Source organism: Neolamprologus brichardi, chromosome 16, assembly GCF_056152115.1.
Source record: "Neolamprologus brichardi isolate AB-2024 chromosome 16, ASM5615211v1, whole genome shotgun sequence".
Classification (NCBI taxonomy): Eukaryota; Metazoa; Chordata; class Actinopteri; order Cichliformes; family Cichlidae; genus Neolamprologus; species Neolamprologus brichardi.
The window spans coordinates 18,896,542-18,920,934 of record NC_142119.1 but is presented as its reverse complement, the minus strand read 5'-3'; the positions used below and the strand labels follow the sequence as shown (position 1 = coordinate 18,920,934).

Below are 24,393 nucleotides of genomic sequence, written 5' to 3'. Positions count from 1 at the left end.
CTGGAGATTTAAAATCAACATACTCACTTGTTAAACATTAGTCACTTTGTGACCACCTTGTGACACTAACAGCTGCCACAGTGAATCTTCCAAAACCTCAAAACCCCCTAACTGTAATGTGCTAAAACTGAATTCTACATTTATTTTTTGAGCAGTAGCTTCCATAATATCAGCGATATTAGCATTCAGATATACTTTACACTTGAAGGAATATAGGACTGAATTTAATTTAGTTTGGTATTTTTACTAGGGAAGAATACAGGAATATGGTTTCATCCTTAGGCCACCATTACTCCAAATGCTTTTAAGCTGAGTCATATCTGAGTTAAAGAAGGCATAGAGTTTGAACTGCAGTAAGTAGAGCTACAACTCCCCATTCATCCATCCCTTCGCAACTTTTCGATGGCCAGGTCATGGGGGGCAGAAGTCTAAGTCCCCAGCCACCTGTTCCCAAACCAGCCAGGAGACATAATTTCCTTGGTCTGCTCAGGCATCTCGTGCTAGTGGGAGATGCTCAAAACAACTGGAGGCGTTCAGACATAAAAACAAAAAAATTTGAGGCATTTGTGTGTCCTAGAGAGCCTATAGTTACGCCTTCGTGGGGAACATGCTCCTGGTAGGGTTTCCGCAGCTCATCACTGGCTGCAATCCCTTTCCCCTTTTGCAATTTACCTATTTCCCCCCTCGATTCTTTACAAACAATTTTAATGAAGAAGAATGAAAAAACGTTTTGAAATGCTTTTATTCACTTTAAAAATTCACTTCCTCTTTAATTTCTTGCCATCCATTAAAAGCATGAGGGCTCCTTGTGCAATATCACTGCAGCAGTTACGCTTATCAAAGAACATTTCGGAATTGAATGTAAACATTAAATAAAAAGAAACTAAACAAAAGATAAAGTGTGTACAAGGTCATTAATGGATCTAATACTGAATGTGTTAATCAGAATTCTGATCCAAAGTGCTGCAAGGTCCAGCCAATAAGTATAACGAACATAAATTACATTACTTCTTCTTCTTTTTCACTTTTTTTTTTTTACAGGCACGGGAAGTAATAAAATTCCAACTTCAGGTTCAACTTCATATCTGACACCACAGCCTGAAAAAAATAGTACTTCCGAAACTAATCATATGAAATCATTAAAAGCATGTACAAAAGCATGGGATATATTTTTCTAAGCTTTCGGTTGGAGAGAGACGTTTATTCTGCTCAATGCAAGAATTAACAACGACAAACCAAGAAACACATATCAGAGAGGATCTGTTTCACATTTAACAGCTGATTATCAGAGTATTGCCTGGTTGTTTCATGGTGTGTCAAGTCAAGGTTAAGATCCAGCCTGCTGGACCTGTACGCTCAACAGTCCTCACTTTGTCCTTCAGCAAGGAGTAGTGCTTATATTCATGATATCTGTCACTCTCACAGGTCGCAGCCCAAGTCTAGAGACCTGCTGAAAGAGACATTTTAAATCAGCTGGTGCCTACACAGCGATACCCTGTGCACCTCTCAAATTTCAGCTTATTTGGGTTCAGTAGCAGCCATCTTTCCAGCTGCCGTCCCTCAGGGCACTCAGAGCAGCCAGGCTCTTTGGAGGAGTAAGCAAACTGCAGACAGAAAAAAACCCCAACATTATATAAGCATATAAGTTAATCAAGGATAAATAAAAAGGAATCAGACCTGTGAATCCAGTGTGGTAGGTGAGAATTCTACCATTGAACCACCGATGCCACACCTAAAGATTGCTACAATACCACTCACCCACATGCTGAAAACACTAATAGTCTGACCAGGTTTGTCATCATATACTTCAATTGATTAACCAATTCATGGCTCAGAAAATTATTCTTTTACTGTCATCAGAGGATGAATTTTACCACCTCTGGTGATCCCCTGAGATAACCTTCTCATCAGGTCTAAATTTGAAGTTATCAAGTGCCTTTTTGCACATGCTCGTCAGTACTCATGTTGGTGTAGTTCTCCTTTAAACCCAAAGGAGTTAGCATATGTGTGCTTACCTGCGCGTGGGTTGGGTGATTTTACTGGGACGTGGAACGCCACTTGTTCCTATGAAGGAGGCTGGCCGAGGGAGGGAACTGCGGGGGACAGCTGACTGGTTGGTGCTGGTGGGTTTGAGGGCCTGTGGCAGCAAACTAATGCTGCTGCTGGGTTTGAGGGGTTGAAGCAGCGCGGCACTGCTGGAGATGGAGTTCAGACTGGCAGAGGTGGACAGAGAGGTGGAGGTGGGTCCCTGCTGGACTGTGGGGCTTACGTAGGCTGTGGCTTTTAGAGTGTGTCGTGCTGTTGTAGGGAAGCTCCCGACACTCTGGACTCGCTGACTGAGCTGGCCTGGGGAAGGAACTGAAGGAATATTATGAAGCAAAAGTGTCACTGCAATCCCTAGATTTTAAGTTGTCATCATTAGGCTGAGCGTTAACAGTTTATAAAAGCGATTTTTTTTCCTTTCTTTGATCATCGCACACATAAAAACAGGCGTCTTACTGGAGGATTGAAGTCGTGCAAGCCCACTCGATGAGTCAAAGCTCTGGCTGTTCCGGAGGGAGGGCATCGTTGGCAAAGAGGAGGGACCGTGGGAGGGTGGGTTGACAGGGGAACCCAGGCATGGAATGCTGGGGACACTAGGCATGCTGGGAGCTCGGATCAGGTTGGGCATGCTTCTTCGCAGCTTGTCTATGCAACAACATCAACAAAGCTGATCAGGTATTGCAGGTGCCCAGTTAGCTTTTTTTTTGGCTTTTCAAAGTTTTAGGATTTTTTAGGGGACATTTTGGTGAATATGAAAGTAAGCGCTTTTAGCAAATATTTAATACATAGCATTTTCTCCTGTAGAAACACATCTTAGTTTTACACTTTAAATTTAAGCAGAATGACACGTCATATCCATTAATGAATGAATCTTTTCATGTGGTCCACTCAAAATGTTGACTATTCTTTTAACTATACTGACTTAATTGAACTTAGGACTTTAAAGAGGGGGGAAGTCTAATACTTGCTCCTTAAAGTAACAGCAGTATCTGTCTTAGACTAAAACAATTAGTCAGTCATGCAGTTATCTCTATAGACTGATATCTGCATATAAAGACACGCAATCTGTAGAGAAGGGACAACTGTGCTTTAATAGCTTTCTGTTTGCGTTCCTCTTTTAGTCTAATTACATCTGAGCGGGCCTTGGTTGCATGCAGATAAACAGTGTGTGAAGAGCAAAATGATTGTATTTGCTGAAATGCAATCTTGAAACACTTAGCTATCACCTGATTAACATTTATCAGATTTTAAAATCTCTTCAGCATTTATAAAGATAGACATGCTGATAGAACAAGAAGTGTGGTCTACTGGAAGTCCAAAGATACTGACTGATCCCTGAGTTTTTAACAGTCATCTATCAGACATGTTCCCAGATCAGATCAGGTCACTCACCTGTGCTATTTGTGTATGCTGTTTGTGTCTCTGTGATCAGGCTAGAGGGTCCAGAGTACTGGGAGTGTCCACTGAGTGAAAACTGATGGGTGGCTGAGCTGCGTCTGCAGTCTCTGAAACTGGAGAAGGTGTGAGAGTGGGGCAGGCTGCCCCGCTGCATAGAGCCTGTGCGGAACAGTCGAGGCTGGGGAGGTGGGAGCTGGTCGTAACCCTCGTCCTCCTCGTCCTCCTCCTCGAGATCCATCTGACTGCGCCTGAGGGTGTGCAAGGAGAAGCTGGAGCTGCGACGGCTGGCCGTGGCCGTGGCCGTGGCTGTGACTGAGGTAGAGGCGTAGTCTTGTCGGAGGCCTACAGGGGCGACAAATCAATGCATTTGTCCGAGGAAAGCACGAACCCTACGTGGTATAGGATACATTTCCTTCTGGAGGCGCCCCTCATTCATTATTCACTTACTGAATCGGCAGACCAGACTGATATAGAGAAGTTTATTCTGAAATGTCCTGCATAATTTAATAGCACACAAGCGCATCAAAATATCACTTCCTTTCAACTTCGTAAAGGTCAAACATTTATGTTAGTGTCAGCCATTTATTGGCAATGTTGCCAGTAATCTTTTCCAGTCTCTCCACAAGGCAGCGCATTACTGTTTACAACCAGAGTGGCTGTCAAACGAACACAAAAATGATTTTTGTCATGAAGAGGGAACAGTGAATTTAATAGACAGTATGTGGATACATTTGTTGTAAAAGGACTTTAAGGACTAAATATTTCTTATGAACACTCTGAAGGTGGTTCTTATTAGCAAAGACAGTTAATAGTCTGTAGTGCTGGGGTCCCCAATCCCAGTCCACGAGGGCCAGTGTCCCTGCAGGTTTTAGATCTCACCCTGGGTCAACACACCTGAATCAAATGATTAGCTCATTACCAGGGCTCTGGAGAACTTCAAGACATGATGAGAAGGTAATTTATCCATTTAAATCAACTGTGATGGATCAAGGACACATCTAAAACCTGCAGGGACACCGGCCCTCGTGGACTGGGATTGGGGACCCCTGCTGTAGTGTATAGTGTAGTGGCTGCAGGTACGTAAAGAAGAACTTCAGTGTGACAGTTGGTGTCTGATTAAGGACTGTTTATGCTGAGGCAAGAGTGATTTGCAGCTCCATGCCACATATCACTGTACCTGCTGGTGTCCAAGCAACACCGAAAGACTTGATTCATACGTCTCAGATATTCTCTTATGTTTGGATGACATGAACTCCAACTGTGTTTTCACTCTCGTAAAAGGACAGCATTGGCACATACTGCTTTGGCAAAGGGTCAGTTAATCAGTTTACTATGAGCAGTGTTTCTACATGTTTCCCTTTCAAAATGTCACACTTTTCCACAATCAAGTTTTCAGGTTTCTCTGCAGACTTTTCAGACTGCGTCTGCCATCTAGATGCAAATAATAAATGTTTATTTTGTAAACAAACTGCCATACTTAATATTTTATATTTTAGAAGAGAAGGAGGGTTATAAAAATATAAAGCATTATGTGGATGAAGCAATGTGTTAAATATTAAATTCTATGTTGTGACACTGACTGGATATTCTGACTGCAGGGTGATATAATGGCTGCATTGTAAAATTATTATGGGTAATTATATATAAAAAACTATATTTTTAGATAGGTGCAGATATACAATCATAGATCACAGCATGAATATGTATATATTCATGTAGAAAGAGACTGTGTTTAGATATGTATATGTATTTATAGCTAGTGCATATGTAAATATTAGGCTATATAATCAGGAACACAAATATATGATAAATTAAAAAGGGGGAAAGGAAGTGAACAGGAAATGGTAGATATTTGGGGGATTTCAGTCAATGGGGTTTCATCACAATAATATAACAGTTGTCTTTTATTTTGTTCTTGTGTGAGTTTCTTTCAGTTATTAACATTTGATACTTAAATGTTCAAAATAAAGATTTCATTCATCCATGTATTCTGACTACATTCTATATATGTGCGGTTAGTTCATACCAATCATTTAACCCAAAACTCAAACAAGTTAAATGCACAGTATTTTACTCAAGTTGACCAAGTTACCTTCCTTTCCTCCATCACTAAGTAACTTATATGTTGGTTATTGTGATGTGACTGTGATGTTTTGTTCAGGGATCTTCCAGTTTCACACAGTTTCAGGCACATGTGCAGAGCTGTTTTCCAGTCCTGTGATGCACAGGCGTAGAGGCAGCTCTGCGTAGGAGTGCGCTATGAGTCGGGTGCCGTAATTCTTGCCTTCCTTTTCTCGACTGTAGCCCACGCTTTCTAACACATTGGTAAACATTTTGGCTGCGATGGCTCCCTGCTTCAAATGCCTCGAAAAACATTCTGCTTATATCATCTTTATTAGCAGAGATGAGAAGAAATTAAGAGGAGCAGTCTAGAAACATTAACAGTTTCCTAGATTTTGCTTTTCTAATTCATTCAATTATTTGCTGTAACAGTTCTACAAAGCCTAGCAAAGTGCCTCTGCAAGCAGCTGCTCTCCTTTGGGTAAGCCATAATTCAAACCACCGACCACATTTCTACGTCGGAATATAAAGTGGACAAAACACACACAATCTGACAATAACATTCCAACCCATCACGACCTCAGGGTTTCCTCAAATTTCTCATATTTTCCCTCACATTTTGTATGAAACATCTAAACAGTCTACTCACTCTCCTCCTGAAGTCGTGCCATGACCTCCACATCTGTCATGTCCTGCAGTTTGTAGCTCATGGAGATCGAGTCATCTTCCAGCTCTGACACACCCACCTCGCTGTCCAGGGAAGACTGAGGGGTAAGCGCCACGTGCCGACGGCCCGCGTCTAAAAAAAACAAAACAAAACAAAAACATGCACGTCAACATCCCAACATTCATTTTCAAAGCATTTCTCTGACCGCGTCTCTGAGTTGTGAAATTTATGTGTACATAACTGTCGCAGATGGATGGTAACTCACACCTGATGAAACTGCAGAAATTAATGACACGGCAGAGGAGACGTGTTGCGGGTGATTTCTTACTGTGGAGGGTGGAGTTTGACAGGAAGGTGGGTGTTCTGTCAGCGAGGCTGCAGCTGGCCCTGAGAGGGAGACTCGGCTGGAAATAGGACTGACAAGATGACGGCAACGGAGCTTCAAAGGAGAAAATCACAGCACGAGAGAGAAGAAATTCAATCACTGATGACTAGCCTAACCTGCACTCTGCTGTTTGTGTTAATATAGAACACAGATGAACGAGCTGAAGGAGCTGTCTTCTGGTGGAGTCTGAAAGTGCTCGCCTCCATCTGTTTGAGGGTATGACCTTGTAATCTCCTCCCTGCAGTTTGGTGTAATCTGATTGTAAACTCCAAGGAGCAGGTTGTTTAAGAATCTGGGTTATGTAGCAAGTTCCAAAAGCATTTTGGAAGCAACAGATGCTTTTGGCTCTATGTTGTTATTACTTTTGGATGCAACATGAGACAACAACTATGAGGTCAGCGGAAAGGGTTTTAATACGAGCAATGACGATCATTGTGCCCTAAAGGCTAAAAGGATTTGAATGTTGCCAATGCAAAATTTTCATTTTTGCATTATGTGAATATTTGCGTTTTTTGTGATGTTGTTAGATTTTGTTTTCAAAGGGTTAGAGACGCAGGCTTGAGTTGCCTTGCAAAAGTTGCCCAATTTAAAGAGAAGCAATATTAAACATTACCATCAAGGTATCACTGTGTTAGCATGCTTCAATTAATTTTAATTAATTAACTAAGCCACAATGACTCTTTAAAAAAATGAAAACTGTTTTTTTAATGTTTCATTATCGCCCACTCACACTAGAGTAAAACATGGATGGCAACATCCAACTGCCTGGTGATTGCACTGATAATTTTTGCTTTCAACCAATTGATTGGCCCTAGATGCATAGAGCATGCAACTCCCTCAACTTCTGGGCAACCAGAGGAATGTCAACTGCAAAGGTCTGGTGGGAGGCAACCTGTCTCAGACTGCCATCCTGTCTGCAAGGTGTCACTTTGCAATAGAGGACTTGTTTCCGCTGGTTGTGTTCTGGTTATATTCAACTGATTGCAGACGTGGTCCTCGTCTCCATTTCAAAAACAATGAGATCACAAGTTTATTGTACACTTTGATCGTGTCTCCAAACACTGTTTTATCTACTATGACTGTACCATTGTTGAAATCAGTTCCAAGCATCTTTGTTTATAAGGGCCAAATCACAGTCACCTTGAGGCACTTTGTATTGTAAGTTAAAGACCCAGTGGACTGGCTATGTGTGTGTGTGAATGTGCAAACCCAGTAGGATTCATCTTTGTCTGTAGAAGATCATCAAATCAAACAGTTTTTGAGAGATTTCAGTTTGGGCCAAATCGGGGAAACCAACCAACAAACTTTCATTTCCATCCACAGACCAACTCTGACAGCATGCTTACAAATAAGATGATAAGAAACGTAATAACCCCCCCCCCCCCCCCCCCCAAAAAAAAATGGCTCTTTTAAATAGTGAAACTTACCATTTAACAAATTAGTTTGTTTAGTGATTTCAGTTTGTAGGTACATACTGACTCACAGCCACTAAGCCTAGCAGATGTAAGAGTGTCTGTTTTGTGGTTAGCAGGAATCAGATGTGTATTGGTGTTACCTGAGGACTCGGTTAGTGCAGCAGGTTTAGTGTAAGGCAGGATGGGGCAGCTGAGGGTGGAGAGCCCCTCTATGCAGCTGTACGGACGAACGGAGGACACTCCTCGCCACCGCTTTGCTAGAGACAGGATTGCAGGGAAGGGCATGTTAGTCTGATTGCTTTAGCATGTAGCACAAACACAAACAGTACATGGGTTATATATTTTAAGACACTCTGGCCAAATGTTAATCTGCTTCTAGCAGATCAGTACTGACCTTGCAAATGTCTGAGCTCGGACAGAAGAGGCTCATACAGTAAGACGAGGTTTAGCTTACCACTGCGGCTTATTGGGCTAAACCGCAGTTATTTTTTGGCTAGGTCTCAGGATAAGCAGGGATTGTGCATGTAGGCTACAACCCATTCCCAAAATCAGAATTAGATTTACTATGAACTAGTTTTTTTGGTGTACACGGTTCATTTACAGTCCTTAAATGTGATTTTCACTACTTGATTCATTTTATGGTTCAACACTACAATAACATGCACTTTATTAAGAGCATTTTGGTTTGGGTTACCAGATTGTTTGCTGTCATATCTATTAATTGCTGATAAATAGCCATTAAAATAATTAGTTGCAAAATAAAAAACCCTAGCTACAGGGTACACTTTTAGAGGATGATACTATTATTCTCGTTAATTAATGCCAACTAGCAGTGAGTAAATTCAGCTTGGTTACATAACGTGCATTCAGTGTGTCTGATTGGTAGTCTGAGAGGGTTACACCTGACAAAGTGGAGCGTTCGGCACTCCTGACACAAATAAGCTCAAACTCCGTTGGATGAAACTAGCATTCACAGCCAGTTGCACCAACAATGGCTGCTGGCTCTCAAATACAAGGATGTATTCATGACCCCGAGGACGAGAGCCAGCCTTCCCCGAATACAGCTTTAAAGGAAGAAGAGAACCGTCAACGGCACAAACACACACCAAAAAACATCAACACAGACACTAACAAATATGCATTATCAGGTCACAGTGTGGAGACCACCCATAATTAATATGAAAATATTCCATCACAGGAAAAATTTTTGGATATTAAAGTCAAAGCACGCAGGTGAGCAGCATATAGAGTGGAAAGTATGAGCTTTGAAAGTACAAGTCTCTTAAACAGGCTCTTGGTGCAGGGAGTGCTGAGCGAATCTCTCGACAACCCATTTAATGTAAGCATGTTTCTATGGTAACCATATCCCCATGCATGAGAGCAGAAACTATAAAGCACCAGATCTGAAACTGGGCCCAGCAGCAAATATATATTTGATAGCACGCAAGTATATGAGCCGTAATGATTTTGGATTTAGGTTGGCTCGTACATATGTCCCATTATCATTTCTGAAACCTCAATAAACCCCTTGCCCCACTTAGTGGAAACATGCTAAGAGAAAAGGATATTATAGCATGCAAAGACTTTGCTTTGGTCGGCCACGAGTAAAGGTTATGCAGCTGTTAGTAAAACAAAAACTGTGAGGATAACGACAAAATGAAAGCAATGGTGGATAAAATGCACCGTCATTCTCAGCAGTAATATTGTTGGTAACTAAGTTGGGTTTCAACCATCTAATCCTTAAACTACTTTTGTTTCAGTGACTTTGCTAAAACAGTATTAACATATACATTTAGCACAAAAACTAAGGAAATTTGAGTTTGGTCGATTATTTCTTTGTTGTAACAATGCTTCTTGACGATAACTGTTGGAAAGTCTGTTTATTTCCCCTTAAATGCTGCCAATGCATTTGTGTGTTGAGCAGCACAGCTGAGTATGTAGGTTGCGCCTGTGAAAAGCTGGTGACGAGCATGTGAGGAGGAGGTGAAAGGCTATTGTGGCCGTGTATGTTTCCTATACATGCTACAAAGGCCCCTGTTTGTTAAATGAATACATTGTTAAGCTGTCAGTATGTCTTGTTTCTTCAGACTTCAATCATCCAATCCAACAAACAACACGAAACAAGAGTCAAAAGCAGAATGAGCTGTTTGCTGTTGGCAGAGAAGATCTGGCAGGTTTTCATAGATTTGGCAAAAACTCAGAATCAGTATGAAACTGCAGTGATTCAATCAGGCCGGCCGCAAACTGCAGACATACCTGTGATACTAGTTCTTCATTCAAGAAAGTGACAACAGCTGTACGACATATATGTAAGTGACAGAGTTAAAATCAGCATGTGTTTTATGGGAATGTTTTTTCCCAGAAGAAGCTATGGAGAAAGAAAATTTAAGGCTGTTAGATGTAGTCATCTTACTTTGATCAGCCATAAAGCATATAGACCAGCACAGGCCAAAACTGAAAGGCTGTTAATGTGCTCGTGGGCATATTGTTATTAATATACATACTTTTAATATAATATCAATAGTCTATGTTTTAATAGTTACTGTCACTACGGAAACAACATTTGATTCAAAGACTAAGTAGCTACAATAATAACAGATTTATCGATTCTAGATAATCACAATAATCAAACTGTTATGATTATATAACAGATAAAGGAAAAGATAAAATCAGATCAAGACTGGATCGTCCATTATGAAATCTCATACAGCACAATATTTGTAATATTTTCATGCTTAATTCTCATAATGTTGTATGTGAAAACTATGAGTGGATTGAGTTATGAGTTACTCATGAAAATAGGTAATTAGGTGACATATAAGTCTCGCAAAATGTATATCAAATATAATGTTTTTTTAATAATTTATTTTTGCAGGCTACACTTTATACTTTATTTTTTATTTATAACCTGTATTTAAATTTAAAATGTAAAAATTCCATCACTTAAAATATACTTTTTTCATAAAATCCAGTAAAATCAGGCTGTTATTAGAGGTTCAGATGGTGCAATGATGATAACTTAATGAAAGCTTTATAATTATTTCTGCATTATTTTGCAGTGAGCACAGGGTTTAGCCTTTCATGAACACACATCAAGCTCTTCCAAGGTAATCTTTCTTTAATTCATGTATAAATATCTTCATCTTTAGCCTGAGATGTGTACACGTGAGTCCTCTGCTACTCCAAAAATAACCACTCACTGGGAACACAGGGTGAAGTAAAACTCACAACTTTAAAGAGAGAGCGAGTGAAATGTTGGAGCCGGTGAGCTCTGTGCAGTGAAAACCTCCCACGGTTCACACGCTGCAGAAGAAATTCTGCTGCACATGGAAACATTTTGTGTGCAGTGTTTTTCAGCTTATGATCACATTTCAGCAGCCAGCGAGGCAGATGTGGCCACAGATGAAGACTGTTAATCCTGGGGCTAAGTACACTGTACCTTGGTCCAGTCTGTGACAGAGGGTCATTTTAGCGAGCTCCACCTCAGGCCCTGGGTGGTCCAGTACCTGCCTGCACCACTGGAGAGGGCTGAGGAAACTGTAGCCATGCAGCTTAGCTTTGGGACTCACATACAGCCTGGAAAATGCAGCAAAAAACAGTTAGATCTTGTCACCTTTACAGGCAGCCCATGTTCTTTTTTTACACACAAAACACAGATGATAAATTAACTCAGGGCTGCTGTGTATTTGCAGTGCAATCAAAAAATAGTTGCTAGAGAGCAAAGAAAATAAATAGCAGCTCAAGATCTCAAAGAGTGTGTTTTACAGCCCTCAGCTGCTATTACCCAGTGAAATAAAACCACTGTGGCTGTGTGATTTTTATACAATCCAAATTCCCTAAAAGTTTCTACAACATGGGAAGAATCTCTGGGACCCAGACCTGGAACTGCAGCGGAAAATGGACGGACCAAATGCATAGACTTGCAAATGGCAATGTTATCTTTTCTGTTTTGAAATTTAGTCAATGATCAATTAGATGGAATTTATTTTCATGTTGTACATGAAATTATCAACCTATTTATCAGCAAATCTCTTCTTCTTCTTTCTTTACGGATCGCCACAGCAGATCTTCTGCCTCCATCTCACCCTATCCTCTACCATGAGTGAAAATAATTTAATTGACCTTTATCGTCAGCCAGAAAAGAAATTAAATAAATCCTGAGAAATTCCACGTTTGTCACTATGTGTGTGCCTGTAAATCCTAGGATACTAGGTTCCCAGACTGAAGCTAAATATCTAAGGAAAAGAAAACTTGCCAGACAGAACTGGGCTTTTTCCCCCTCCAGCAACTAGGCCACAGCATTACACTGACTTGGGGGTGGAAGGGTAATTGTGTTAAATGTAGTTAAAGCTATACCAGCACAGCGGCTGAACTGTATCTCATCAGCACTGCATTCAGCTGTGTGCTACATTTTCCACATCGTCACACCAGATACATAAAGCTGGAAACGGTTCAGCAGTCAGATACCTTAGTCTACAGCCTGTGCTTCAAAGTAGTTCAGCCTATGGCTGAACACAACACACAAAGCCGAGCTGTTTGATCAGAGGCTGAAGGGGGGGTCATTGTTTCTAATTTCATCCAGCGCTGCCTACTCTGAATAGATACCTATGCTGCACGCACAGTGCATGCTGGGATGCCCAAAGCTTGTGTCAGATCTGGTTTTTATTGTTTTACTCCTCGTGTAAGAATCACTCTATTTGCCAGAGTCTGTATGTCTGTTCCACCAAAACAGATGCAATCAATACATACGATACATGACATACACTGCCTCAAAATGATGTCTGGTTCACTGTCATGTGGCCCATGAAGCATGTATTAGGGTCAGACCAACAGAGGGGGAAACTGACTTTCACTGTAAATTCAAACAAGGCATGTAATGAACTGGTAGACATAAACTGAGTTACCAGCTATCAGGCTCTAAGACGGGGAGCACGACGTTGAGGTCCAAAATCTCAACCTCATCCAAAACAGTCGTGTCTCCAGCGGCGCCGCTGTCCTCCACAGCGGCATCAGGAGACGCCGAGCTCGGCTGAAAATAGGCGAAAGGTTCCTCCGCTGAGCCTCGAGGTGCGGGGACACTTGAAACGTCATATTTAGCAGAAAAGCTGTCGCTCGCGCACGCCGTACCCCCGTGCAGACACGACAACGAGGTCTGAAGATGAGGGCCGATGGAGCAATTGTTTACAGCGTTCGCTCGAGTCCGCAATTGTTCGTTTTGCTTCTCCAATTTTCGCACCAGTTCCTGCAGCTTGAGCACCTCGAGCTCCGCGCTGGTAATTTTATTGTTGCCATTGACGTCTGCCATCTGGGGGTTCAACACCTCTGCTTCCATTTGGTAAAAAACACATTGAGATGGGCGGAAAAATAAAGCACGGCCTGCCTGCAGAGGGTCCTCTTCTATTCAGAGAGGGTGTCCAGATTCCCCCCTTTAAGCTGCTACACACACTCTCACAGATACACACTGATGATGCTGCTGCTGCTGGGATGACTGCACAGGCTCCATCTGATTGGTCAGCAGCTTGGAGTTCAACTCCCATCGCACCACTGCTGAGGAAGTATTTATTATAGGCACACACAGAGCGGATAGCCTGAATGTTATTCTCAAGCTACACTTTCGGTCTTGCACACAAACAAAAAATAAAAAAAAACCCTAAAAAAACCCAAACAAACAATATAAGTAGCCCAGTACAATGGGGGACATTTAAAAATAGTCCCGACATGACTAATTGACAAAGTAAACTGGCATTACAATAAATAATCCAGGAATAGTGTCATTTGATTAGTACGACAGAGGACCACGCAGACATTTTTTTTTTTTAAAGAACAAAAAAGTAGCTACAGCAATGGCAACCACTTCAATATGCACTCCTGTTTCGCTGCTTGTTAATGCAGTTATGTTTGCAGGTACATTTAAGCATGCAGACATGGTCAAGACAACCTGCTGAAGTTGCAACATAGCATGATATTGGAAAGGAAAGGAGATTTAAGTGACTTTGAATTTGGCGTGGTTGTTGGTGTCAGACAGCCTAGTCTCAGTATTAGAGAAACTGCTGATCTACAGGGATTTTCCCACACAACAATCTCTAGTGTTTACAGAAAGTGGTGGAAGTGAGCAAAACGTGTGTGGGTCAAAAAGCCTTGTAGATGTCAGAGGCTCGGAGGAACATAACCGGATTGCTTTGAGCTGATAAGAAGGCAGTCACTGAAATAAACAATCGTTACACCCAAAGTATGCAGAAGAGCATCTCTGAAAAATACAACGTAATGAACCTAAAGGCTGCACACACTCACCAAAAATGCACCATAGTGATTTGAAAAATGTTGCCTGGTTTGATGAGGGTTTTTTTGTATTCAAATGGCGGAGTCAGAAATTGTAACGAATGCGCAACGTGTCAGACCAGCAGCAGAAGACCACACCAGGTGTCACTCGTTAAGCTCAGGCTATAGTTTGCATGGATCACCAAAAGTGGACATCCCTTTATGACTACAGTGTATCCATACTCTGATGGCTGCTTCTAGCAGGATAACGTGCCATGTCACAAATCATCTCAAACTGCTTTTTTGTTACTTGAACATGACCACAAGTTCAATGTACTCAAATGACCTCCAGAGTCACCAGTTCTCATCCACTGAAGTACTAACAGGAGATTTTCATTATATGCAACTGATAAATCTGCAGCAACTGTCTGATGCTGTCATTACAATGTTCGGCCTCTTTAGAAGTTCAAATTTAGCTTAATTTAGTGCTTATTATGGGCCATGTCACTAAAATAAAATATGATATAGTTTCTTGAATACAAATTAGTTGGGCTAATTGAGTTGCATGGCAAAGCTACAAGCATATCTCATGCAGAAAAGATGTTGAAGACTAAAATATGTATCCAATCTACAGTGGATATATAAAATTATTTCTTTTTTAATAATGTAAATCCAAAATCTTCAATAAAAAAGTCTTAATAAAATATAAAAGCATAATATTTTTCCACAAAAGTGAAGACCGCAACCCAAATCAGGTTCCTGAAACCACTAAATTAACCAAACAGTGCAGAAGACATGAGTTTGCTGATAAATCTTATGATAATATATTGTATAATTATCCTAAAATTGTCAAATATATCAAGTTCCATTAACTGTAAATTATGACTTTAATGGGTAGATTACATTTCACTGGTATATAATTAAGGAAGAAAATGAACACAAAAGTCTTAAAAGAAGTAGAATATTTTAATTTTATTAGATAAAGACACTCATTAGCTTTTATTGCACAAAGAAAAAGCCCCCGGCCCTTAATATTGCAATATATCGTTTTAGAATGAAGTTTCCCTACAAAATGCAAGCCAAAGACAATAAGAGCTGATATGGTGCATAGAGGTAGATACAGAAACACCAATATCAAGGCAACACAGCTACTAAATAGTTTATTATATACTGCATTCATGTTATTAAAATGTAACTGTCATTTCACAAAACACCCACATAAAGATTTGTCAGCTCATTGTAATGCTAGTCCATGAGATCCCACCACACCCAAAGCTGATAATCAATAATCCATTAAGTATATTTGGAGCATCAGCGTCGCCATTTTTCTGTGGGGGAAGGATATACAATTTGAACTAAGACCTTTTGAAATTAAAACAAATAGAGTAATACATACGGTACAAATATTTAGTCACTGTAGCTTTACATTCAGGAAAATGAAGAAATCCTAATAATTACTTACCTTTGGTGACCTCAAAGCAGTTCGAACAGTGCACCATACGCTTGTAAATCCACAAGCTGTCCCCAGCCTTTAGATTACCCAGAGTAATGTTACACACCTCACACTGCCAAAACACAAATGCTCACATGAGGAAACAGAATCCTGAGACAACAATGGCTGTATACATCAAAAATGTTCTGTGAGGTCTTAATAATTAGGAATTCGTGAGTCACTGGTAATTTCAAAACAATACTAAGACTTTACTTTGGTAAAGTATTGACATAGTTGTTTTTCAACCACTGCTTGTTGTTGACCAAAGAAAGGAAAGGCCCATCTTAAAATTATTTTACTCACTTTAAAGCAGGAAGCATGGCATTTCATATTTATGTCATCCAGGACCATCTTGGCATCACCAGTGAAGGGCTTACGGCAGACTGTGCACAGATCTTTCTCTAGCACTGTCCTGTGTGGGACAAAAATTTATCAAGCGTTTATATTAGAATAAAAGAAAAGTGACTGTATATATGTGTTCTTGATTTAATTCTATTAATTTTGTTTCGGTTTTATTTATATAACACCAAATCACAGCAACAGTCGCCTCAATGCACTTTATATTTTAAGGTAAACCAAACAATAATACAGAGAAAACCCCAACCCCAGTCAGACACCACCTATGAGCAACCTTTGGTAACAGTGGGAAGGGAAAATCTCCCTTTTAACAGGAAGAAAACTCTGGCAGAGCCAAACTCAGGGAGGAAGACAGGATAAAAGACACATTGGGGGAGTGTGACATTGGAAACTGTCTTTTAAAAATGTTTCAGCCAATGATCCATACTCGATTTAAGTTGAATCAGGGTCTGGGGTGGCAGTGTTGAGTTTCCACTATTTTAGTGATGTTAAAAATCTCATAAGGGCTTCCCACTGAATTTTTTTATAGGTAGTCCATAGTTTGAAAGACTATGGTGAACCTTATTGACCTGCTGTCAATATCAAGTTTACCTTCTTAACTTTCAGCAAACTATAACACCAACAATTGGATGGACTGGTGCAAAAACAATTACAGCAGAAATAAATGGCCCCCTAGTTCTACCTCAAACAGCTCGAATTTTTTTTGATTGCCTTGAATGCTGAGCAATGCCCCCTACAGCTAGTTAGGTTTTTAAACAAACACGTGATCTTTAGGTTTACTTTAGGTGTATTTGCTAAAAAGCAATTATTAACATGCTGACATGTTGTATTAAGGTGGTTAATGTGATAGATGCTTAAAATCTGCATATCAGCACATTAGCATGCCAATATTCATGCTTTGCTCAAAGCAACACTGTATCCAAGTACAGCTTCACTGAGCTTCTAGATGACAGTCAGTCTGCACACTTATTTCCACACAAATGTTTTCAGTGTCTAAAAAGGCTATTGCTGCCCGATTCCTACCTTTCAGGAGCTGCATACGCACTCTTCACAGAAGACTTTGAGTAGCTTGGCTCTGACAGAATCTCATCTGATCTGCTGAGAGAGTTAATGAGAGAGTGTTGTTTTACTAACTCATCCAGTGTTTGTGTGCCAGTGAGAAGTGTTGGATTCGTTTGTTCAAAAAATAATTTAATACCTGCGGCTCCTGTATGATGTAGAAGAGTAGACGGAGGGACTTGTGATACTGGTGTACTCATAACTGTAAAAAGATTGCATGTGGAGTTTAGAATATGTTTAGCGCATAATGTTTATAATGTCTTTGTTTGCTTCATACCTGGAGTCTGGTCTGGAGTAAGTATAAGTGTTGCGGTTGCTGCTATAGTCATCACTGAGTATGAAAAAAGGGAACAAATCAGGAATTATAGAAAGAGTATAACCACACTGCACTATATTTTTATAACAAAAGGTTGAGAGACAGTGATAATAATTACCTGCTAGTTATGGTATAGGAGGTGGTACGAGTGGAGGGTATATCACTGGAGTATGAACTGTAGCTATAAAGAGGCAATGGAATTAGTTTGATAAGAAAGAGCTGGATGTAGAAAATATTGTTATGATTAAATAAATTAGAGTTTGATGAGGTATAAAGAAACAGAAATTCTAAAGGAGAATAATAATAATTTGAATAAGTAAATGGGTAATCCAGGAGTGCTCTGTTAGTTTACCTGGAGAGGCTGCGGGTAGAGGATGTTGACACTGGAGAGGGGCTTTCTCCTCTAAATGACAAGATAAACGAAAAAGGTCAATTTGACAAAACTACACACAAACTACACAATTTTTTGGTCATTTTTGTCATTCATTTCTACTGCTTACTCTCTGCTGCTCTCCACAGTGACAGTCTCTGTCTTTTTGATGCTTGAGCTGCTAAAATGGCAAAATGTGAGGTTTCATCCACCACAATGGTGAAATAGTTGTTTTGTTTTTTAATGACTAAATGTTCGCTGAGATGTCTCACCTGACTGGGGAAGAGGAATCAGATCTGATGGAAGTAGGCAGCAGGCTGTCATACAGCTGATCCTCAGCTCTGCAATGACAGAAATGTAAATTTAGATATTATACTGTATGTGCAGTTCTTATTTTTTAATTATGTTTTCTTTTGTACAACAGTTGAGGTTTATACAAGGTTTAGCTTACTTAAAGGAAGTCTTTGTGGGGGTTGTAGCTTTAAAAACATCTCTGAAAAAGTAAAAAGAACACCAAACATTTTACTGTACTGTTTGTGTATTTATATCGGTGCCACTGTTTGTGTATTGTGCTGTAGTAACTTACTCATCATAGCTGCTCTTCACTGTCACAGTCTTAGTACTGGACACGATTGATTTGCTGTGATGAAACCAATATCAGGTATTACATAATGATCAGTAACATATGGTTATAGTGTCAAATTAAACAGCATCATTTTACTTACTTTAAATGATCTCAATACACCATTTATAAGAACATACCTAATATATAACATATAAGGTATACTGTGACGTGCATTGTGTGCTTTTCAGCAACTCTACTTTCTGTTATGAAAACATTCATTGCTGGCCACTGGAAGCGACATCATTAAATTCAATAACAATTGCAACAATTTATTATATTTTTATTACAGCGTGTATAAAGGCTAAATGGGAGGACTAATGAAAGAGTGTATGCATTACCTGTCATCACCCTTGACTGAAACTGGAATGAGTGTATCATAGAGTTGGTCTTTAGCACTACAACAGACAAAAGTAAGATACATTGTTAGTCATTTTTTAATCACATTTTGCTACGTCGAGCTTGGAAGCTCCCTAAACTTTATGATACTAATAAAAAAAAAAAAAATTTAATCTCTGGCATATTACAAAGTTTAATAAAAGTTATTTACATAACTTGCTGAGTCATGACATCAGCAACCTTAGTCATGTCAGGAATATTTAGATTCCTGAACATTTACTGCAAAGTTACTGCATGCAAAAAACACTAATCATATTCACTCACACTGCTCTGTCAGATGTGTTGTGTATACTATTTATTTTTAAATGGTTTATTGATCAGCTATGTTTTGTTAAACATTAAAGGACACTAATACAGAGGTCTGTGGGACAACTACATTGTGGTAGCTTAATGTTTTGGACAAAAGTACATCTCATAGCACAGTGCAATATCAGATAGTAGAATAACAAATGAAATTTATTGTTATATAAAAAAATGACTTTTATCTGACTAATTTGAATATGTCATCTTAACAGTATGCAGCCCCCCACCCCCACCCCCCACCCCCTTCCCGCGCTAGGATGGTACTCACTTTGTGTCAGTGCTGCTTTTCACTGTCACAGTCTTAGTTGTGGAGATAGTTGTTTTGCTGCATAGAGAAAAATGTGTCTTACTGAGAATGTAATTACTGAAAGCCTGGCGCCATGACCAATATAATCTAAGTTCTGGGCTTCACCTCTCTGTGGGTGACAGATCATCCTGGATGGATGAGGGGAGTTGCGTGTCGTAAACTTTGTCCTCCGTACTGCACAGAACAATAAAAATATAAATAAATCTGAAATTGCAGGTGACACATGGATTATAATACTACACTAACTGAATAATCTGTGTCTTACTCTTTGGTGAGGGTAACAGTTGTCTCCGTCACTTTGGGTGTCGTTAAGGTAGGTGAGTAGGGTTGGTATTCTTGCCTGTTTGGAAAGATGGGGAAAAACTCAGCCTCTCATGTAGTATGATGTGCTTATATGTGGCCCCTTTAAGAAACTCTAAATATACATCTAAGTGCTGTAATTTTTACGATGCTTTTAAAATACTGGGTTAGCTTGTAAAGCAAAAGGTGTTGTGAATTATTATATCTGAAGGCTCAGCCTTACTGGCCTATGACGTCTAAGTGAAAGTAGCAATAAGTCAGTATGAAAATATTCAATGTTCAGTATACTACTAAATCTTAGTTTTAGCTATACACATATACAGTGAAATTGTATATTCTATGAAAAACTAATTACACCTTTCATGTTTTCAGTAAATTTAAGAAGGTAAGTTGCAGTAAAGAACCGATAATCAAATACACTTAATTGATGACCCAACCTGACTGACATGATGTTGCAGGAGACTCGTGACTGATAAAATCATTCGAAAATGTATTACTTCAAGTTTTTGCTGCTAAAGGTTGTTCTACAAGCTAATGAATCCGTGCGGGTACTTAGTGTTTTACAGGATTGCAAAGAGTCCTGTCAAGAGTTTCCTTCTCACAGGACTGGTGTATAAGTTCTGGCAAGTACAGTCTGATATTACTATTTCACAGGGTCATTATGATTGATTTCATTCCATAAAAACAATTGTTAAATGTTGTACTTAGTTTCAGTGGAGCTCTTTTTTAACGAATTGATGTATACCTGGGTAGTCTAACCTGTAATGATTAAAACTGATGTTGGTCATGTTACTAAATATACTTGTTAGTTGCTCGACTTCTGATTCAACAGCCTGATGAGTGACGATGATGCTGTTTCTCATACTGAAGTAAATAACTAAAGTATTGCATCTACTATAAATCACTACATTATTTTTACCCTTTGCTGGAAGTCCTGACCCGCTCTGAGAATGTCCCAGAGCTGATTGGAGTTTTAGTCACAGGAGACCTGTAAAGGCAAATAAATGTCAATAATATGATGCGGATTACGTGTGTAATAATGTAACTTGATGCAGTGTTCCCTACTTGACGCTTTGGGTGGTGGTAATAGTGGTCTCAGTAGTTGATCCATCCTTGGTGACTGTGGTTGTTTTGGTGCTGAAAAAAGAGACGTGAAACCCATTTACTTAACGTGTCATTGTAATGTGTTAACTTGCTGGTGTGTTCATGCAGTCCTTGTGTACCTCGTCTTTGGATACTCTGTCACAGTAGTCTTGGTTGTGGTGGTGCTGCAGGGACATGCAAAATACAAGATTACACATTATATGAATTTCTCCTCTGTTGATTATTGCATTAGATGCAATGGACTGGAGCTTTACGTACACAGTGGGTGAATCTGCCTTCACAGATGAATATGTACTGTAACAAAGAGGCAGATCATTCAGGTGATTTCCTATTCAAAAATTCCAGAAAGAGTAAATTTTGTGCTATGAGTTGTTTTACAAAAATGTACCTTTTAGTGTAGGAGGTCTTAGTGGAAGAAATAGTGCTGCAAAACAGAAAAAAAACCTTGTACTTAATCTCATGCCTTGAATTGCACAAATTAATAATAACACAACTGTAACAAAACTGTGACTGTAAAAGAAGAAAACTGTACTAACTTAGTCTTCGGTTCATTCTGCTTTCCACCGAACCTTCAGTGAGAGAAATGACTCATTATTGTTCCTGCCATTTATATAGCTTTTATTTAAATATATCACACATGTCACACAAATGGTACCTCTTGCTGAGCTCTTGCACAGATGTAGCTGTGTTGCTTGGTTTGGTGGATGTTTCTTCTTCAGGCTCTAAACTGTGAGAAATGCATAAAAATTTACAGGATGCAAAATAATAAGAGACTCTTTTCTTAACTTGAAACCAGTCATCGCGGAACATATTAGTGTTCCTTCATTTGTCTGCAAATGAAGGTGAATTTAAATGTTTGTTTTACCTCGCAAGAGTCTCATTGGATTTGTATTGGCCTAGAACACTTCTGGCGAAGTTTGGATCTTGGCTGTAGGAGAAAAAAAAAACTATTTACACAGAGATGACTCAATGCTGTGACTCGCAAGAGGAATGTGAGAAAGCCTTTTTTAAGGTTGAAAGAAATCTGAGCTTTGACCCAAAAGTCACACCCAACAATTCTGCCATTCCCTAAATGCATGTGTGCGTAAGCATCTGTGTTTTAACTTTTATCCTTGTTGTACTTACTCAACAGGTTCATCCTCATCATCTGGTTTTCTGATCCAGCTGTTGTCTTTTAGAAGAGAAGTCTTACCTGGTAATACAGGACAGAAAAAATTACACATTTATCATTCATTTACTTAATTAAGTAACACACTGTTTTTAAGGACTTAAAAGTTAATACCTGTTTAACCGAACATAATAGAGCCAATTAAAAACTAATTAGCACACTGCTCCTGAAAATTAAATGAGGAAGGTATTTATAAAGTTTTCTAATCAATGAATACTCTTTTTTTTTTTGCATCTCAGGTCTTGTCTTTACTGCTGCAAACTGCAACAACTGCACATTGCTGTATTCGAGCTGTGGTTTCTCTCACTGTGATGCACTTAAAAATTAAATTCAAATATAGCATGTATGGGGCGAACATAAGTACTGGGCTTGTGCATTTGTAAGTATTTTAAGTCTTAGATGAAATAAACTACTCTGTTTTTAAAATTGATTGGTTTATTATTTGTAATTTGAATTTCTGTATCATTTATATCATTATTAATATACAAAGTTATATATCTTTATATATTTATAATATGCAATATATCTTTCAGTCTATTTTACTGTTTTTCCCCCATTGTTTTATTTTGACAAATTCTTTTTAGTTTACATACTCATTATTGCAAGCAATAATCTAACCTATTTCAGTGACTGTAATAATAAAGGGAAACAATTTCATGCATGTTTTAAATATATTAAGTATATTATTAACATAATTAATATGCAGCAGAGTCATATAACTACTGGAACCTTTCAGTCTTGCATCTGCTATTTTAAAAATCCGCATTACTTAGAATTTGATTCGTAAATTTTATTCTTTGATATTTCTCAACTTACCAGTTTTGTAAGCGCTCATTTTGAAATTTTACCTGTAAGTGTGAAACAACAAGAACATTGATGAGGTAACAGGGAAAAAAGGAGCACAGCTCATTAGCCACTGGGTGGCACGCTAGGCTAAAACCTTTCATGTGCCGTTGGTGTCTTTATGCTGTATAATGAAGTGAACAAGTAATCACTGCTTTCTGCCATCTGTATACTTGTGTCATGAGCACACACATGCCCTTCCTGGACAGACTGGATTTATGAGCTTGCCTTGTTGGGTTTGACGCTGCATCTGTAGTAAATCAAAAGTTCTGTTTAACCCCAGACTCAGGAAATATTAAGCTTAAACTGGTTAGTCTTGATTTGTACCCACATGTAAGACACACCCACCCACAACACACCTTCTCCAAACACGCCTTTGTCATCAAAACAGAGACCTTTTGCTGAGAAAGGCGTGACAGGCCACAGGCGATCGATGATAAAGATTGCGCCCTTTCATCTGCACCCTCCAGCACGAACATACATCATAAACCTCAAGGAGACTTACAACCCCAACAGAAGTTATAACTGTAAATGGCATATTTGTCTGTCCAATTAGGGTTTTTTTTTTGTCATTGTTATGTGTTTCTGGATATTTAATTATCAGACAAAAACAACAACAACAACAACAACAACAATCTTCTAGTTTCTAAAAGATAATTTAAATGTTTTCAGATAAGATATAATAAAACAGATCAAGTCTCTCATCCAGTGGTTTATCGGATCTGAACTGTTGTGAGAAAAAACATTAAAGGCAGAATATGCTCAAAAAACGTTTATGCCCAAAATGCTGACTTTAAGTAATTTGATTACATGTAAACTTTCCATGTAATTTTGTTACATAAGTACAATTTAAAATGTTACATTTAATGGAATCTGATCAAATGAATTTCACTTGATTTTATACATTCTGTTTTTACCAAGCATATTCTCCTTGATTATGATTAATGTTTTGAATAAAAAAAAGTTTGATTTTATCGCTTTCATCACGTTTCACTCGAAATAATGTCTTCATCTTTGTTTAGGGTGATTGTTTTTGAGTGTACAACTGCAAATCAGTCTGTTCTGACTCCTCTTTGTATCTGTAAGGCCACGCATTATTTCCTCAAAAGAAATGCAATCTGACATGAACACTACAATGATATCATTACATAACCCGAAATACAGTGGGTTCTCTGATTTATTTTCCTTTACGCCTCGATGCAAAACATCATCTCAAATAACTCGTCTCGTATACAATCTCAATTTATCGAGTGTATTTTTAATACCTCTGAAGTATCATTGCACACAGTTTCAGCTAAAATAAAAGACTGATAAAACATTCACACAAAGAGAAAGGGTACATACCTCCACAGAAACCTCTTTGACTTGATGGAAAACTCTCACTTACAGCTCGGCGCTCAACACCTGTCTGTCACGCTACACAATCACACCCTTGTCATTCCTTTTGCTTTAAACCTTAAGGGAGTGGAGATTCAAGGCCACCCACGGGCGTGGCTTTACGGAAGAATCAGAGAATAGGTTTTCTC

At 39.1% G+C, this 24,393-nt stretch overlaps 2 protein-coding genes across 4 annotated transcripts; both read right to left on the bottom strand.

The window, feature by feature from the left end:
* Positions 1–1,468: 1,468 nt before the first annotated feature.
* Positions 1,469–13,476, bottom strand: slain1a (SLAIN family member 1a). Of its 2 annotated transcripts, none has more exons than XM_035906845.2 (9): positions 12,874–13,476; positions 11,409–11,545; positions 8,110–8,226; positions 6,498–6,608; positions 6,152–6,301; positions 3,436–3,783; positions 2,500–2,688; positions 2,016–2,346; positions 1,469–1,604 (listed from the first exon to the last, which is right to left on the bottom strand). In XM_035906845.2, the coding sequence occupies exons 1-9, from the start codon at positions 13,299–13,301 to the stop codon at positions 1,529–1,531; spliced, it is 1,887 nt and encodes a 628-aa protein (XP_035762738.2). In that variant the 5' UTR covers positions 13,302–13,476; the 3' UTR covers positions 1,469–1,528. The 2 variants fall into 2 exon arrangements, with proteins under 2 accessions (XP_035762738.2, XP_035762737.2); XM_035906844.2 differs by having other exon boundaries at positions 2,016–2,358; positions 12,874–13,475.
* Positions 13,477–15,218: 1,742 nt separating this feature from the next.
* scel (sciellin) lies at positions 15,219–24,318 on the bottom strand. 2 transcript variants are annotated; one of them, XM_006788628.3, is made up of 27 exons: positions 24,212–24,318; positions 22,841–22,872; positions 21,982–22,048; positions 21,722–21,784; positions 21,512–21,583; positions 21,393–21,425; positions 21,245–21,280; positions 21,115–21,150; positions 20,976–21,020; positions 20,818–20,889; positions 20,672–20,740; positions 19,718–19,792; positions 19,558–19,626; positions 19,414–19,470; positions 18,785–18,841; positions 18,408–18,461; positions 18,273–18,314; positions 18,094–18,162; positions 17,952–18,002; positions 17,804–17,854; positions 17,570–17,632; positions 17,413–17,466; positions 17,275–17,337; positions 17,100–17,174; positions 16,023–16,131; positions 15,690–15,792; positions 15,219–15,555 (listed from the first exon to the last, which is right to left on the bottom strand). In XM_006788628.3, exons 2-27 carry the CDS (start codon positions 22,857–22,859, stop codon positions 15,539–15,541), a joined length of 1,521 nt encoding a protein of 506 aa, XP_006788691.3. In that variant the 5' UTR covers positions 22,860–22,872; positions 24,212–24,318; the 3' UTR covers positions 15,219–15,538. The 2 variants fall into 2 exon arrangements, with proteins under 2 accessions (XP_006788691.3, XP_035762679.2); XM_035906786.2 differs by having other exon boundaries at positions 17,952–17,999.
* Positions 24,319–24,393: the final 75 nt, after the last annotated feature.

Coding starts and splice junctions, on each gene's coding strand:
- scel (XM_006788628.3), bottom strand. Junction 19,793..20,671: donor GTCAGGACTTCCAGCAAAGG/GTAAAAATAATG, acceptor CTTTCCAAACAG/GCAAGAATACCAACCCTACT. Junction 16,132..17,099: donor GCGTATGCAGCTCCTGAAAG/GTAGGAATCGGG, acceptor TGTCCCACACAG/GACAGTGCTAGAGAAAGATC.
- slain1a (XM_035906844.2), bottom strand. CDS start 13,301: ATGGAAGCAGAGGTGTTGAACCCCCAGATGGCAGACGTCAATGGCAAC. Junction 6,609..8,109: donor TGCACTAACCGAGTCCTCAG/GTAACACCAATA, acceptor TCTCCTTTGAAG/CTCCGTTGCCGTCATCTTGT. Junction 1,605..2,015: donor ATCACCCAACCCACGCGCAG/GTAAGCACACAT, acceptor TTCTGTCTGCAG/TTTGCTTACTCCTCCAAAGA.